This window comes from Pteropus alecto, unplaced genomic scaffold (assembly GCF_000325575.1).
Source record: "Pteropus alecto unplaced genomic scaffold, ASM32557v1 scaffold71, whole genome shotgun sequence".
NCBI classification, from domain to species: Eukaryota; Metazoa; Chordata; class Mammalia; order Chiroptera; family Pteropodidae; genus Pteropus; species Pteropus alecto.
The window spans coordinates 12628923-12645304 of NW_006433024.1; the positions used below are offsets into that span (position 1 = coordinate 12628923).

Here is a 16382-nt window from a genome sequence, read left to right on the forward strand (position 1 = left end):
GGAGAGGAGGGAGAGAGAGAGCGAGCGCGCTAGACCTAATGACGCCTTGTGGTTAAGGCTGAAGTATAACTTGGAGTCATCTTCAAAGCTGGCGACCTCAGGCTAGGTGGGAATGTGGATGTTGTAGCAGAAGCTAGTGATGAGGGTAGGTATGCCCTGCAGAGGGAATGAGTTGCTCAAAATCTCTTAGTACTGAAACACCTAGGGGTGCTCACTAAAAATGTTATCAGTTCAGCATTTTTGGCAATTCAGCACAAAATGTGAAGGGAATAATGAAACAGAGGTTCACTAAGGAGGAGAGGGCAAGTCAAAATGATATGAATGACCTTATTTTACTGATGAAAATCAGTGGGCCCTGACCCCTGCTTACCTCTCCAGGCTCAGGCTGCTCCACACCCCGTTCTTTGCTGTGTTTTGACCAGATTGACCTTCTTTCAGATCCTCAAACGTCACAAGCTTCATCTTATTCCAGAACTTTTAGGCCAACTATTTCTTTTTAATTATGCTTTCCCTTCTTATAACATATTAAACTCATTAGTACTTATAGATGACTACAGTTCCTTAAAACGGTCGCCTTGGAAAGCCATATACTTATTTATTGATATTATTCTTGTGTAAACAGTTTTGGGACTTATCTTTAGGACCTATTTATGAGCCATATCAGAAAACTCATTTTGTTAGCTTGTATTCAGACTTCCTTTTGACCTAAAGTGGTAATATAATACTCAGTTACAGCCTACTAGGCTTTGGATGACATTTGTCTGTTTTCAGAAACCAACTCCATCTCTAATGAAGGAACAGGAATAACTGTTAAATATCTCCAAAGGAATGAACCATAGGCTCTGAAGGTGATTAAAATGTGAGCCTAGAAATGTTTTAGGCAAAAGCAGTATATTGTTGGAATAAGAGAGTACTCCTCTAATGTGGTTCATTTGAATGTCTGTGTATGCTTATTAAAAAAGAAGCATCATTATCTTAAAGTCACACCTGATGAACTCATTGATGAGTGACTTAAAAAAACTGATTTTTACTCAAATATTTGGTAAGACCAAAGTACTTGCTCTTGAAGCACACCACATACAAACATCACACACACACACACACACACACACACACACACAAAGTAGCTACGCTGGTGAGATGAGTTTAACTATAGAACCCAGTGAGGTCAGAATTAAATCATTTAGATTATCACATCTTGACTTCATTGACTACAAATCAAATATAGTATTAATTCCTTAGCCACTGAGTCACTGTAGACAAATCAAGATAAGGGAATGTATCTATCTTTAGAGAGAATAACTCTTTTGAATCCTATTTTAGTTCTAACTTATGTCAATTTCTACTAACAGATATAAAGAAATCAAAGTAGAGTGAGCCTGAGAATATTAAATAGTGTAATTTTGCCTTAGTTGGGTAACTATGAATGTTAATAATTGGAGTAAATCAATATAAACAGAAGGCATTTTAATATTTTATTAATTTTAGATAAGTGATAGAAACAACAACAAAAACAAAACAAAACAAAAAAACACAATGGTACAGCAAATCGTTCAAAAGGAATATTCATCAAACAACATTACTGAAACAAAGTGAACATGATTTAATTTATTCGAGTTAATTTTAGTATTTAAGGCATGGAATACTTAGAGAAGACCTTACGTTCTAGGGTTTTATCTCCTGTATGGTTCATGTTTCCCAAAATTTTGCAATAGTGCATCACACATTGTGAACTCTCGGTGAAGACTGATGAATAAGATGTTATGGCTTAGACTCTTAGGATAATGTAAAATGCTTTTCCAGAAAAATACTCCAGGAAGGAAGATATTTTTTTCTAAGGTCATCTATTTATCAATTGATGTCTTGAAGCCTCAAAATTAACAGTCTTTTTGACTTTCATTCTAGAAAGTATTTAATTGAACCTTAGTAAGCTCACTGATTTTATAATTTTCATTGGCAGCAAACTCCGCATATTAACTAGACACATACACAAATTAATTTTTCCCCATTTGCAATCTTCTACTTGTTAACTCAAGGAAATTCCTTGAACTTTTATTATTTGGGGGAAATAAATAATACTATTCTTCTCCATGAGATTTATTTTGTGGTCCTTCTTTAGCATACTTTCATTCATCTTTTTTCAGAATGCTGAGTATCAGTGAACTTCAGTTTTCATTAAATCTCTTCAAGAATCAGTTTAAGTGACTGGCTTTGGTTCATCATTTGTACACCATATGGTGGGAGATCCTTTAAAGAAAGTGCATGCAGATAACTTGAGAAAAGGCAACCAACTTTATGCAGCTCTTCTATGCCTTTGTGTCAATGGAGTCTGTCTATCTATCTATCTATCTATCTATCTATCAAACTTTATGCAGGTTCCTCTTCTATGCCTTTGTGTCAATGGAGTCTGTCTGTCTATCTATCTATCTATCTATCTATCTATCTATCTATCTATCTATCTATCTTGATTATTATTATTGCTTCTGTATTTAAGATTCCTTGAATAACAAAATTCAGATCAGAAATTCTCATTTAAGATATCTTGGAGTAAAATATCTTCAAGTATTTAGCATTGTATTATAAGCACTTTTTACTGGCACTGAATTCATATCACTAAAAGAAAACAGACATTATCAATAAATGAAAATAGAAATGTAATTTTATCAGTGTTATGGTTCTTCAAAACAGGTTTAAAAATCCAATGCACTTGAATCTTAAAGGCTTTTGCAAAACTAATCAAACAACCTTCTAAGAAAGGATTTCTTGGCAGGAGTAAGAATTTTCCCAGAACCCTTTTTATGGAGCGATTTCAGTGGAGGCTTCTTTAAGGGTGGGACTCTTTTAGGGGTTTGCAGTGCTCTTGCTATCTCCACATGCTCATTGCAGTAATACTTGTTGCTTCCTTCTGACAGATGAATGAGTGTGCGTTCTGCCAGATCCATGCACTGGGCGTGGACCCAGTGCCCATCTCCATGGGAGCAATAGATCATGGCAGGTTTGTTTAGCTCGGTTGAATAAAATGGTACCCAAGTGTTGATATCCACATCACAAGTAGAGCAGCATGTAATCCAGTAGCCGGTCTCAGATTCATCTTCCTCATCATCTTCGTTATAGATATCAAATTCATCATCACCATCAAAACTATTTGCTTCTGCACTGAAACAAAATTCTTCTGAGTCTTCAAAAGGAGTGGAGTCCCCTGGGTCTTCTGTTGATGTCTGACTATTTGTGAATGTTTTCTGATCTTCATTTATGTCATCTTCAGCACATTTCAACATATAGAAATAGAATGTTTCTGAAACAACCTGCTTATTGTCTCCTGGTATGCCGAGGAAAACAGTTCCATTTCCCATGTTACTTCCAAACCATATCTTGCTGTGCTTAATATCCGGGGTCCAATCCGGGGTCTCCATCTCACGAATTGCTATCTTATTGTCTTCGAAAGAGACGATATTGCAGACCATTCTTTTCTGATTTTCAAGCTGATAGCCACCCACAATAACAAATTCATCCTTATTTGTTTGAGTCAGGATTGCACTGGAGACAGAGATTCCTCCTGGTAAAACTGTGCAGTTCACAGCTGGGCTACCCAAGGGGAGATCGACCCTTATTCTATATAGGTTGGCAGGGCGGACGTTATTGGCAAGTGAATGCCCTCCTAAAATATAAATGGTATCGTTTCTGGCAATGGAGACATGAAAAGACAGCCCATCCTGAAGTTCTGGAAGAATGTACGCCGTAGAGCACCCAAATTCAAAATCCAGCAGGAAAACATGGGGCAGGCAGTCAGCTACGCTGTTCCATTTTTCTGTGGTTCTTTGAGCAGATGGTATGTATGCTCGTCCTCCAAAGAGAACACCCACACTCTTCCCCCGGCTATACACCACGTCGATGGAATGACCATATCTGGCTTCAGGGACATCTCCTACCAGGTCTTTCTCAGTGCAGCGAAAGGTAACTTTTTTGTTGGTCTTACACACAATAGACATGACATAAATTTTATTTGAAAGCTCATTGTTTGGTGTTTTCCCTCCATGGATAATGTATTGATACTTTTCAGGCTCTACGCTGCCTTTGAACATGCAAGTGGCTGGGTAGCGAAGAGGAGGAAGGTAGCAGGAATCCTTAGAGAAAACTGTAGGCTTCAGTTTGAGTTGGTTATGCTTCACATCAAAATGGAATACTCCAGTAGGGCAGGACCTCTTGGGCCAGCCTTTTTGGCCAAAGAAGAAAAGTTGGCCATCAAAATTCATCAGTGAGAAGCCCGGTTGAATTAAGGCTATGTTATTACTGACTGTTATCATCTGTAGTGACATATTTTCTGATCGTGGCTGTGTAGATCTTTTACCTGAAAGAATTATAAAAAAAAAAAAAATTGACTTACTATATCTCTTCTTATATATCATTGTGTTTGAAACATACAGAAAGCATGTTTCAAAAAAAAGTTATCCTCCAAGCCTGCAGTGGGACTGAATTAGCAAAATCCAGGCGCCTTGGTAAGCAAAGAGCCACAGAACCTTCTTGTCTAACGCAATCCAAGCAGCTGGGGCACGTTTTAGACAAGGACTATCCTCCCTTAGATTTCTGGGAGTTGTAGTCCTTTTTCCTTAAAGGACTCACCACTCGTCATCAGAAAGAACTACATTGCCTAGGAATCCATCCTCCATGGGATGTGTGGCTACGATAGTTTGTCTTTGTTGCTCCAGGAAGGGAAACTCCTAGGATGTCTCTGAATAAAGACGCCAGAAGTGCCAAGTGACTAGATGGGAGCCGAGCCGAAAAACTAGGGACTGGGAGGTGAGAGTGGCGGACGCAGACCCAACATCCGGGTTGCGGGAAGGCTGCAGCCGCTGGAGGGGCTGCAGGCAGCCCTCTACCCAGGTGTGGCCAGTGCTTCTCCCGGGGACTCTCAGACTGGTGACCTAGTAGGAAGCACCACCGCTTCTAGCTAGAGTCGGGTTGCCTGGAAACCGCAGCCTGAAGGACGCCGGGCCTAGTGTGGTTGCAGACTCCTGCCTGGACGCTGTGGAGCTCCGCTCAGAATTGCTGGGGCGCGGGGTTAAGGGGGGAACCGAGGTTTAAAATAGCCGCAACTATTCTGCAGAACCGAAAGATCCAGTCTCGAAATATCTGGAGTGAAGGGGAGAAATTACTTGATAATGATTTTTTTACCACTCCTATATTTAGTCTTGAAAATACAGTAAATAAACTCTAGCGAGTGCCACATAAAAGGCCCTTTGTTTGCTCAACTGCTTTTGCTCTGTTCATAAGGTTCTTTTAGGGGAGCAGAAGAGATTCATAAACGCCTCTCTTTCTTCCTCTTTCTCCTTATTCCTCCCTCTCGTTCCTTTCCTCTCCCTCTCACTTCTTTGCACTCTCTCCCTTTAGGAAAATAGAGTTAGTGGCTATTATTTCAGGCTCTTTCCAGCCCCCCAAATTTGAAGTAATTCTTTAGTAACTGTAGTAAGCAGGCATTAAGCAAACAGGTGTCAGAATTACTCAGGATTTAATATTTATATTATAATATTTTTTAAGAAGGTGTTTACTAGATGAAGTAAGCTTGATAAAGTTTTACTTTTATTATCACCTACCTTAGAGAGATGTCATGAGCCTTAATGATACATAAACTCTCTCTTTGCAGAGTGAAGTCCTAGGCACCAATGATTAAAAGAAACAAAATAGCACAGATTCTCTGACTTTTAAGAGTAAATTGTTACTATGCTTCAAAAATAGTATAAAACAGTGGCTGAGTATAGACTCTGAAAGCTGATTGGCTGTATTTAAATCCTGGTTGTTACTGACTACATAAATTTGGGCAAGTAATTTAATCTCTCTCTGCCTCAGTTTCCTCATCTGTAAAATAAGATAATGATTTTACTTTATAGGTTGACGTAAGTGATGGTTAGTAAATTAACGCATGTAAAGAAACGACTTAGCACAAGGCTAAATAAGTGATAGTTATTATGATTATGCTTGAACTTATCAAAAGTAAGGTTGTTAAATACACAATACCTGCCAGTCATGGCAGATGATTTTTATAATGTTGGAGACTATTAGGCTTTAGGATCTGGGAATCTGGTCAGTGGGTATGGATTAATAATTTTTTAGAATAATGAGAATTGGATAAATATATACAACAGAGGTGCTGGTGGTGATTTAAATAACAGGAAATATTTTATTCTTTTTGTTACCCTTTCTGAAGCCCTCATTAAATATGCAGACTCTGAAGTTGAAGTGTCTGAGTCCAAATCTGGGCTCTAAAGCTTAGTTGCTGTGTAACTATTTTGGGCAAGTTATTTTCTCTTTGTTCTTTTCTGTAAAATGGGGATACTATTAGTACTTATTCATTGGTTATTTTGAAGAATAAATGGAAAAACTCATGTAAATCACATAGCACAGAAATATCTCATAAATGTTAGTTGATACTGCAAAGTTTCCTTGGACCACTTAGGATCTATAGGCAGTGTAATGAGGTGTTGGTGGGGCTTTTCTCTTTGAAGCACTTCTGTCGATCAAGTGTAATTAATTCCTAATATTCTCTTCTACTTATTAGTTTTAGTTTGGGAGATTTCTCAAAGAGTGATATTTTAATAATCATCTTGTAGATTATTAAACCAAGTGAAAAATGGTGAATGAGACAGACCATTACTAAAATTATGAAAGCGAGCCTGTCTCCTCGTCAGACCATAGTGGTTTGTAGGTTCAGTGTAACTTGCCTTGCTTATGAAATAACGTGGGCAAGTGTTTTCTTTATTCATGGCCTTCTTTTATGTATACATAAAAGAAGGCATCTGTGCAACTAAGAAAATGCTCTCTATAGGAACTAAAAGGAAATACTATTGACCCTAAATTCAGTAAATGAAAACCATAAGTAATTACACTCAGCATACTGTGTGATGATTGTCAGAGTTGCCCACTTTGGAGTGGAGGGAGAGCTTAGGAAGACTGTTATTGGGATATAAGATGAGAAATATAGGGCTAATGGATTCCACATCGTAATGGGTGAACATACACCAAGAACATTTAATTTTAGACAGCAAACTTTAAAAATATATTTTCATTGTAGCCTATTGGCTTCATTTTAAGGTTGTCATTGGGATTTTGGCTTCTCTTAAGTGAAAATAGGATCATTGTGGATTAGACAGAAACATTTTCTTTGTCAAGACACAAGGAATACTACTCATTTTTTTGTAGCTTAGTTTGGATCCCTAAAGTTTTCTGCTTTGTTCCTTTGATTTCCTGCTGTTGGCACACCTCATAATTTCAGGGCCCTAAAAACAGTGCTAAAGGTTATTACTGTTAACATGACATCTCCTCTTGTAACACAGTTCAAATATTTGTATATTTAATGTTTAGGTTACCCATTTTAAACCATGACCAGATGACTTATATATTTAAGGGGCAAACAGAAACACTGAATGTATTTTTACATTATTTTGACATATTTAGTTTTTAAACTTTTGCTTTATTAAATATATTTTCACTGTAGTAGACTGTTGTATATTTTCCATGATATTAATATGACTATATGAGTCATGTCTTTTTTGTAAGAGTATTTATTTGTTTGTTTGTTTGTTTATTTATTTATTTATTTATTTATTTATTTATTTATTTTAGGCAAGGCAACCTTTGGTTGACCTCACAGATTGCAAGAACCTTGTCACCTTACAATCCTTATTTTTTTTTTTTTTTATTGTTTTACACCTACAGCACCTGGTCTTCCTAGGTGGTAAGAATTTTTAAAAGGTTATACTAAAACTAAAAAAAATCTACTTTCTTTAAATAGGCTAGATAAAAACAGATTTTGAAAAAGAAGACACTGTTCTTCAACTGAAGGAAGTTTCAAAGTCAACACATTAAAGATTCTATTTAAAAGACAGAAATATAGGCCCAATAAATTTATACAAATTTCCCAACCCCATGCTAACTTTTCTCAGCAGGGAGATTTTCGTTTATGCACTGTGAAGCTAGGGCATAGTTGAGAATCAAAAGAGGACTAATAGTGTGAGGTCTGGGTTTGTAGTTTCCTGTGTCTGAACTGACTCTTTTTCCCTTCAAAGTAAAGTACTGTACTCTGAAGCATGAAAACTTACTGATCAGTGTTGCCAATATTTTCCTGATTTCTCCAAAATAGCAGGTAACCTCATGTAACTGCAGTTCATTTAGTGCATGAATTAACCATATCTTGCACAGTTAATCAGATTTGAGGCATACATTATTTTATTATTATTATTATTTTTTGCTGGCAGTAAAACCAGAATTAGGTCATTCTTCTGATACTTATGGCAGAGAAGCATTTATGCACTAAGATTAATACAGGGGCTCTGATGCCACAGGAATTAAATCCTTGTAGCAGCTTGCAACTAGAGAGCCCCATAGTTTCCAAATTCTATATCATACCTTCCCCTCTGGACACCCAATCCACCTGTTAACTAACATGCTGCTAAAGGGGCCATCATCTATCTCTTGAAGTTGACAAATGTAGGCGCCCATCTTTTAGCTTTGGTAGAAATGAAGATATTGGACCTACCTGAAGGCCAGAGGGGCTACTCACCCCTCTCTGAATCTTTGCCGTTAAACGAGGTATTAAATGTCAGCACTTGGGGAAGATTCACTGACTGCCCACTCTGACTGTGGCAAGCAGAGGCTGACGGTAGAGAGAGTGTGTACGTGTGCCTACAGATGTTCCAGTGAACACTGATCTAAAGGGAGTAACTGACTGTGACCTTTTTTTTCTTTAGATGGTTGAGAGAGAAATCCACTAGGGTGTACCGTCAAGGTTTAACTATTTCCTTACTGGCAAACAATGGAAAAACAGTCTGCTTTTTATCTGTAAAGACAAAAGAAAAATCTGGTTGAAACCTGATTTATAATTTTATTTAACCAGTTTAGAAGAACACAGAAGAAAATGAACATAATTACTTTGATTTAAATGAATACTATTATGAATCAAATGGGAAATTCTTTTTTCTAAAGCAGAGACCACTGATACCAATGTCAGTCGTTTTGACCTTGAATTGCTCTTCAGTGGTCTCATTTTCTTTAATGCAAGTCTCAGAAGAGATTCTAATTATTGGAGGCCCACTGCCAACTTTATATCAGGTTGCTGCTGTGTAATATTGTATAGTGGAATGATTAAGACAGTTTGGCTTTGGAGTCAAGCTGACCTGGTTTTCTCTGCCAGCTCTGCCATTTTCCAGATGAGTCAACTTAATCCCCAAGCCTCTATTTCCCCATCTCTGAAATGGGTATAATAGAAATATTTACCTCAAAAGATGGTTGCAAAAAGGTTAAATGAGATAATGTCTTTAGAGTGCTCAGCCAAGAAAGATATTCCAGTGGTCTCAATAACAAAAACTCTATTGGTGGCCTCCTTCTCTCCCATCCAGAAGTTTCATAACCAAAGAAGGCAAAGGTTGACTTAATTTTTTAAATAGACTTTATTTTTTAGAACAGTGTTAGGTTTACAACAAAATCAAATGGAATTTACAGAGATTTGTCATATACCTCCTGCGCCACTCATGACTAGTCTCTCTCAGTAACAACATCACCCACCAGAGGTACATTTGTTATCGTTGGTGAATGACACGTTATCACCCAAAGTCCATATTTTACATCAGGATTCACTCTTGGTGTTGTATGGCTCTGGACAAAGGTAAAATGACGTGTATTCACAATTATAGTCTCATACAGCAGAGGTTCACTGCCCTAAAAATATTCTGTGCTCTGCCAATTCATCTCTCCCTTTCCCCTAACTCCCGGCAACCACCTGTCCTTTTAGTGTTTCCATAGTTTTACCTTTTCCAAAATGTCAAATACAGGTAAACCTTGGAGATATTGCAGTTTCAGTTTCAGACCACCGTAATAAAGCAAGTATCGCAATAAAGCAAGTCATAATCATTTTGCTGGTGGAAGGTCTCGGTTTTGATTTGTTAAAAATGCAAAACCTGTGAAGTGCAATAAAACGAGGTATGCCTGTAGTTAGAATCACACAGTATGTAGCCTTTTTAGATTAGCTTCTTTCACTGAGTCATATGCATTTAAGGTTCCTCATGTCTTTTCCTGGCTCGATAGCTCATTTCTTTTTAGCACTGAATAATATTTCATTGTCTGGTTGTACCACAGGTGATTTATCCATTCTCCTACTGAAAGACATCTTGGTTGTTTCCAGGTTTTGACGTTTATGAATAAAGCTGCTATAAACATCCATGCGCAGGTTTGTGTGTGGACATGTTTTTAGCTTTTTCGAGTAAATACCAAGAAGTATCATATGATAAGTGCATGTTTAGTTTTGTAAGAAAATGCCAAACTGTCTTCCAAAGTGGCTGTTTGATTTTGCTTTCCCACCAGAAATGAATGAGAGTTCCTGTTGCTGCATATCCTTGTCAGCATTTGGTGTTGTCCGTGTTCTGGATTTTGGCCATCCTAATAGATGTGTAATGGTATCTCACTGTTGTTTTAATTTGCATTTCCCTGATGAGTATGATGTGGAGTATCTTTATAGGTGCTTATTTGTCATCTGTATATCCTTGGTGAGGTGTCTTAGTTAAGGTCTTTGGTCCATTTTTTTAGATCAGATTGTTTTCTTATTGCTGAATTTTATGAGTTCTTTGTGTATTTTGCATAACAGTCCTTTATCAGATGTGTCTTGTAAATATTTTCCCTCAGTCTGTGGCTTTTCTTTTTATTCTCTTCTCAGCGTCTTTCACAGAGCAGAGGTTTTTACTTTTAATGAAGCCCAGCTTATCAATTATTTATTTCATGGATCATGTCTTTAGTGTTGTATCTAAAAAGTTGTTGTCATACCCAAGATCATCTAGCTTTTTTTCTATGTTATCTCCTAGGAACTTTATGGTTTTCCGTTTTCTGTTTAGGTCTATGATCTATTTCAAGTTAATTCTTTTGAAGGGTGTTAGGTCTGTGATTAGATTCGTCTTTATGCATGTGGATGTCCCATTGTACCAGAATCATTTGTTGAAAAGACTATCTATGCTACATTGTGTTGCCTTTGCTCCTTTATCAAAGATCAGTTAACTATATTGATGTTGGTCTATTTCTGGGCTTTCTATTCTGTTTGATTGATGCATTTGCCTGTTCTTTCACCAATACCGCATTGTCTTGATTACTGTAGCTGACGTATTTTAAAAACAATTGATTAAAAACAGTTACATCAAGAAAAATGTATTCCACCCATTAAGCCTATCACCTAACCATAAAATTTTTCATTTCTTTGTGCTCTACTTGTTTACCCAAATTATACACATTTTATCTAATTATGAGAATGCATTTAAATTTTATTTTAGCTTTTAATATAATAACATTATTTCTTATACTCTATGCAGTGTGTATTTTATTTTCATCTTTGTATTTTTTAGTAGTTGCCTGAAATTTTAGTAAGTAAATGTAACACAGTTTATCTGATCATCCACCACTGTTGGTCATTTGATGATTATCTGTGTGGCCTAGATGATAGAATTCAGTGCTCAGAGGTAGACAGATTTGGATTTGGGTCTCAGTTGTTCTGCTACTTACTAGCCAAATGACCTTTCAGAGGTTCAGTTTCCTGGGACAATACCTGCCTTATTGTGAGGATTAATGGATATAAAGTGTCTGGTATAAAGAGTGTACACATTAAATCTTGTCTAATGATGATGATGCTATAAATATGTTTGGATAAGTGACCATTTTCATTTTGCAAAATTTTAGGATATACTTTCAGTTTTTTGAAAACTGATGAGTAGCTCAGTTGTTTGGCTGATTCTCATCATTTAAAATGTTGGTCCATCCTTTAAAAAAAGCATCATCATCTTTTCTAATTGCTTTCATGACTACTCTTTCTTTGTCTGCAAAAGAGTATTGGATTATTTCCCTCACCTGTTTATGATGTTATATAATGATTATGGTACTTGAAATTCCAGCATCAATGAGATCTCTTCTAAAGTTGAAATATTGGATATCTCCCCAGTAAATACAAAATAAGTACACGCAGAAACCATGGGTAGGTTTAGGTAAGTGTTTTAGCCTTTGCATTTTACTAACACGGAAAAAAAAAAAAAAGAAAAATAGGCAGTTTGTTGCAGAATGGATTAGTTGTCTCCTGAAGAAACTAGAAATTAGTGACTCATTTGGACAGGGGTTTTAAAACTCTGAGCCCTTACTATACCATTAGGAGAGCAATAGACTTGCAGTGGTCTCAGTCAAAGTCCCAATCTGCCAAAGTGCTCAGCATAGAAACAAAATGTGAAATAGTAAGTAGTATTTATTGAGCATCCACTATGTATAGTCAGGTGGAGAAATAGAACAAAAACCACGTAGGCCTTAAGGAACGTACATGATAGTAGGGTGAAGCAACTTTCGATTGTGGATTAATGTGCCTCGCATTCTTCCCACATTCCCCCATTCACCCTTAAAGTTCTTAAAGTTTCACCAAAATCACAATTACAGGTTACTCAGCCCATTCTCAAACCTTGAGACAGAATCAAATTCAGACTCATACTGAAATATATTGTCTTCTCCTACCTTTAATCTAAGAAATAGTGGACAATTAAAAGATACAAGTCAGTGTAATTACAGAATAAAATAATTTTTGTTCCACAGGGGAGATAAAGGTAATGAGATATACCGATGTATAATTGAACAAAAAAGGAAGCATAATTGGAGAAAAATAGACTGTCAGAGATGGAACGCAGCTTCAAGTTCAATCCCTTTAGTTTTACATTCAGACTACTTAAGGCCAGAAAAGTTAAATAACTTGCCAAGGGTAACACAGCTGCAGGTGTGTGTATATGTGGTAGGTTCAGGTGAGGCAGGCAAGAAACACTCTTCTGTGAACTCATGACAGTTTTATCAAGAAGTCCAATGCACCTCTCAAGCATTACCATCTCCATTTTATAAATAGAGAAACAACTTAAATTACATTGTTGCCCAATGAGTTAATAAGTGTTTGAAATACGGTCAGCGGTGACTTTTGATAGCATTTGGATAGGCATAGACTATTTAAAATTTTTTATAAGTGGCTGATTTGTAATAATATAAATAGTACAGGAAAGGGAGATGTTTGGCTTGTTGAGCAAATCCCACAATAGGAGTCAACTGGCAAAGAGGAGCAAAGAGGAAGGAAAAGGAAATATATAGAGGGAAGCAATCTACAGTTAATGATGGCTTGTCAAGAGAAAACATGACAAATGACAGGTTTTTTATTTAAAGCAATTAGTTAAATATCATCACCTGACCAGAATGACTGGTATTTTCCTATGTTCCGTGTTCTCTGATGTAAGGTGGACTCTTTGCTGTAAAGCGAAAAAAAAGTTCAGAGGTGTTTTACAATGTCGTACTACCAAGAAAATTCTCTTGAGATTTTATTTTTAGAGAAGGAAGGAATTTGTGTTTTTTAATTTCTACTTTTGAGTATAGAAACCATGTTGGTGAAAATAAATTATGTGTGTGTTGTGTTGTGTACATCGAGGCAAAATTGCAAATAAAATGCTGAGAGTAATTGGAAGCTAGGGAACCACTATATTACTTCTTAAAGCCCATTCATAATCACATTCGCAGGAATTTAGAATTAAAAATAGTTGGGAAATACATCTTTAAAATCTTATTTCTTTTAAGAATGTCAAATGAAAAGGTCAATTTTATTTGCAAGAGCTGGCATTTTAAAACACTTAGAAATGAATTCCTGCAAACAAAGGTGATTTGGTTCGGTTGGTCTACACCTGCTTCTAACTAGCTGTGCAGGTTTTGCTTTAAAGGAGGCTTTCTGATATTGTAAAAGTACTGGGTATTGTGCAGGTGGCTGACAGGCTCAGGAAGCTGGATCGAAGGGGATAACTGTAAAGAGTGGATGCCTTCATATAATAGTTGTTATGCAATACAGATAAAATAAGCATTAATGGGACATTGCATCCCTTGTGAAGCTGGGATTATAATGAGCGAAAAACTCTTTTATGACTAAAATACTATTGCATGGTTATAGAGCTATAAACTTGACTCAGATTCCACTACCTAATGGAGTCCCAGCCTTATTAGGGACCTTGGAAAAATGTTCACTGAAACATTCACTGTTACCATCCAGAACTTGCTGGTGTAGTTGATCACATTCCCGAAGACAGTAGATCAGTTTTGAACATGCTTGACATGTTCATGTACTGTACGTTTTCCTTGATAAATGTACTAGTCTATAGATCATGTGAGTAGGAGTTCTGTTAGAGGGGTGAAGGTAGGGTATTTACTTGTGGTTGCCCACAGCTCTAAATTTTTCAAAAAAGCAAATAAAAGAAACGAAAATAATGGTGAAAGGGTAGTCTTCTTGACTTCCAAAACAATGGATTTTCTGGAATTTGTCTTATGGGTATATCCTTCAGATTCCATGTCCACAGGTAATCTGGTTTTTAAAAAAGACAGGGAGCGAGCAGGGAGAGGAAGTTTGAATGCTTTGCTGCTTGCATTTTTCTTTGTTTAACGGAATTAATAGCTGTGTAATTGAAAACAGTCTAATATTCAGTTGACCTGCCTCAGTGAGTCAAGCAGACATTTCTAGATTGACTTAAACAGCTTGGAGGAAGAGTGTATTTTGGAGAAATAAAATTGATTTTATACAATCTGCTGATGAACAGCAAGGCTTAATGAATGATAGCCTCAAGAAACCTCATTACAGTAGCTTGGATGAGTAGAAAAGGGAAGCAAATTTTTCAAGAGGAAAGTTTCTGCTTAAACATGTAATTTTATAGATTAATATTATTCCCATCCCCCAGAGCTTTCTACAGTGGGAAGGCAATCAACATGCCTGAATTCCAACATTCTTGGTAAAACTTTTAGTGATAATTTTCTTTTCCTAAATCTCTTTTGCCTTAATTGCTTTACTCTTCTCCTGCTTCCCTTTCCCCATTTTTAAACTTTTAACTTAGAAATAATTATAGGTTAACACGACGTTGCAAAGAAATGTACAGGGAGATTCCATGCAACCTTGGTCTAGCCTTTTGCAATGTTAACATCTTTTATAACTGCACTATTAAAACTCGGGAAATCGGCATTGGTAGAATGCACAGACATATTCAGATTTCACCAGTTATATATACACTCATTTGTATGTGCGATTAATTCAACTATATCACATGTGTAGCCTTATATAACCACCACCACAATTAAGATGAACCATCATTACAAGACTCATAATACCCCCATTTATATTCATATCTATCTCCTCCCCTCCTTTCTAACCCCAGCAACCACTAATTTGTTCTCCATCTCTTTAAATATGTCATTTCTTAAATGTTACATAAATAGAATCATGCAGTATGTACATAGAGCCTTTTGAGATTGGCTTTTTAAAATTTCATATAATGTCTTTGAGGTTCATCCAAGTTATTGTGTGAATCAATAGTTTGTTCCTTTTTATTGCTGAATAATATTCCATGGTATGGATGTACAACAGTTTGTTTAATCATTCACCCATTAAAGGACATTTGAGTCGTTTTTTGTTTTGGACTATTATGAATACAGCAGCTATGAACATTTGTGTACAAATTTTTGCATACTAATAAGTATTTCTCTGGGATAAATATCAAGAGTGCAATTGTCAGTTTAATTAGTAAGTCCATTTTTAGTTTTGCAAGGAACTGCCAAAGTGTTTTTCAGAGTAGCTGAATCATTTTGCATTGCCACTAGCAATGTATAAGTTAGTCAGTCTTTCTGCATCCCTGTCAGCATTTGGTGCTATCATAATTTTTCATTTTAGCCATTTCTAAGTGTGTGGTGGTATCTCATTGTCATTTTAATTTGCATTTCTCTAATGACTAATATTGAATATCATTTCATGAGATTATTTGCCATTTATACATTTTTTTTTGTTGAAATGTGTCTTTCGTCCTTTTTAGATTGGATTTTTCTTTAATGTTGAGTTTTGAGAATGCTTTTTTACATTCTATATGCTAGTCCTTTGTTGGACATGTGATTTATAAAAATTTTCTCTCTGCCTGTAATTTGTCTTTTCATCTTAACAGGATCTTTCACGGAGCCAAGTTTTTAATTTGCTGAGGTTTGATTTATCCAGTTTTCCTCTTATGGATTATGCTTTTGGTGTCAAGCCTAAGAATGCTTTGCCTAGTCCTATTCCTAAAAAGATTGTCTATATATTTTAACTTCCTTTCTAAAATCCACCCACTATTTTGCCTTGACATGTTTTTTTTGTTCCTATTCCTAGTATACCTTTTATTTTAAAATGCTGTCATTCCATTTCATATTGCTCTAATTCAAAAATAATCCAGAAACAGGTCATCAGAGTCATTCCTGTTACAAAAGCAGAGTCCTGTACTGAATGCATAGATTATAATCCTCTTTAGAAAAGGAAATAGATCTGTTTTTTTTTTTCTTTTTCTTTGTCT

At 36.2% G+C, this 16382-nt stretch overlaps 2 protein-coding genes across 3 annotated transcripts in view; one reads left to right on the forward strand and one right to left on the reverse strand.

The window, feature by feature from the left end:
* Positions 1 to 2442: 2442 nt before the first annotated feature.
* RAG2 (recombination activating 2) lies at positions 2443 to 8746 on the reverse strand. Its single transcript, XM_006908043.2, has 2 exons — positions 8531 to 8746; positions 2443 to 4348 (listed from the first exon to the last, which is right to left on the reverse strand). Exon 2 carries the CDS (start codon positions 4314 to 4316, stop codon positions 2733 to 2735), a length of 1584 nt encoding a protein of 527 aa, XP_006908105.1. The 5' UTR covers positions 4317 to 4348; positions 8531 to 8746; the 3' UTR covers positions 2443 to 2732.
* Positions 4583 to 16382, forward strand: part of CUNH11orf74 (chromosome unknown C11orf74 homolog) — a 59285-nt gene continuing 47485 nt past the window's right edge. The window contains exon 1 of one of the 2 annotated variants that reach the window (XM_025044161.1): positions 4583 to 4797. The gene's annotated coding sequence lies outside the window, so the exon portion shown is untranslated. The remainder of the gene's footprint in view (positions 4798 to 16382) is intronic. The other variant, XM_006908041.3, reaches the window with a different exon arrangement.

Coding starts and splice junctions, on each gene's coding strand:
- RAG2 (XM_006908043.2), bottom strand. CDS start 4,316: ATGTCACTACAGATGATAACAGTCAGTAATAACATAGCCTTAATTCAA.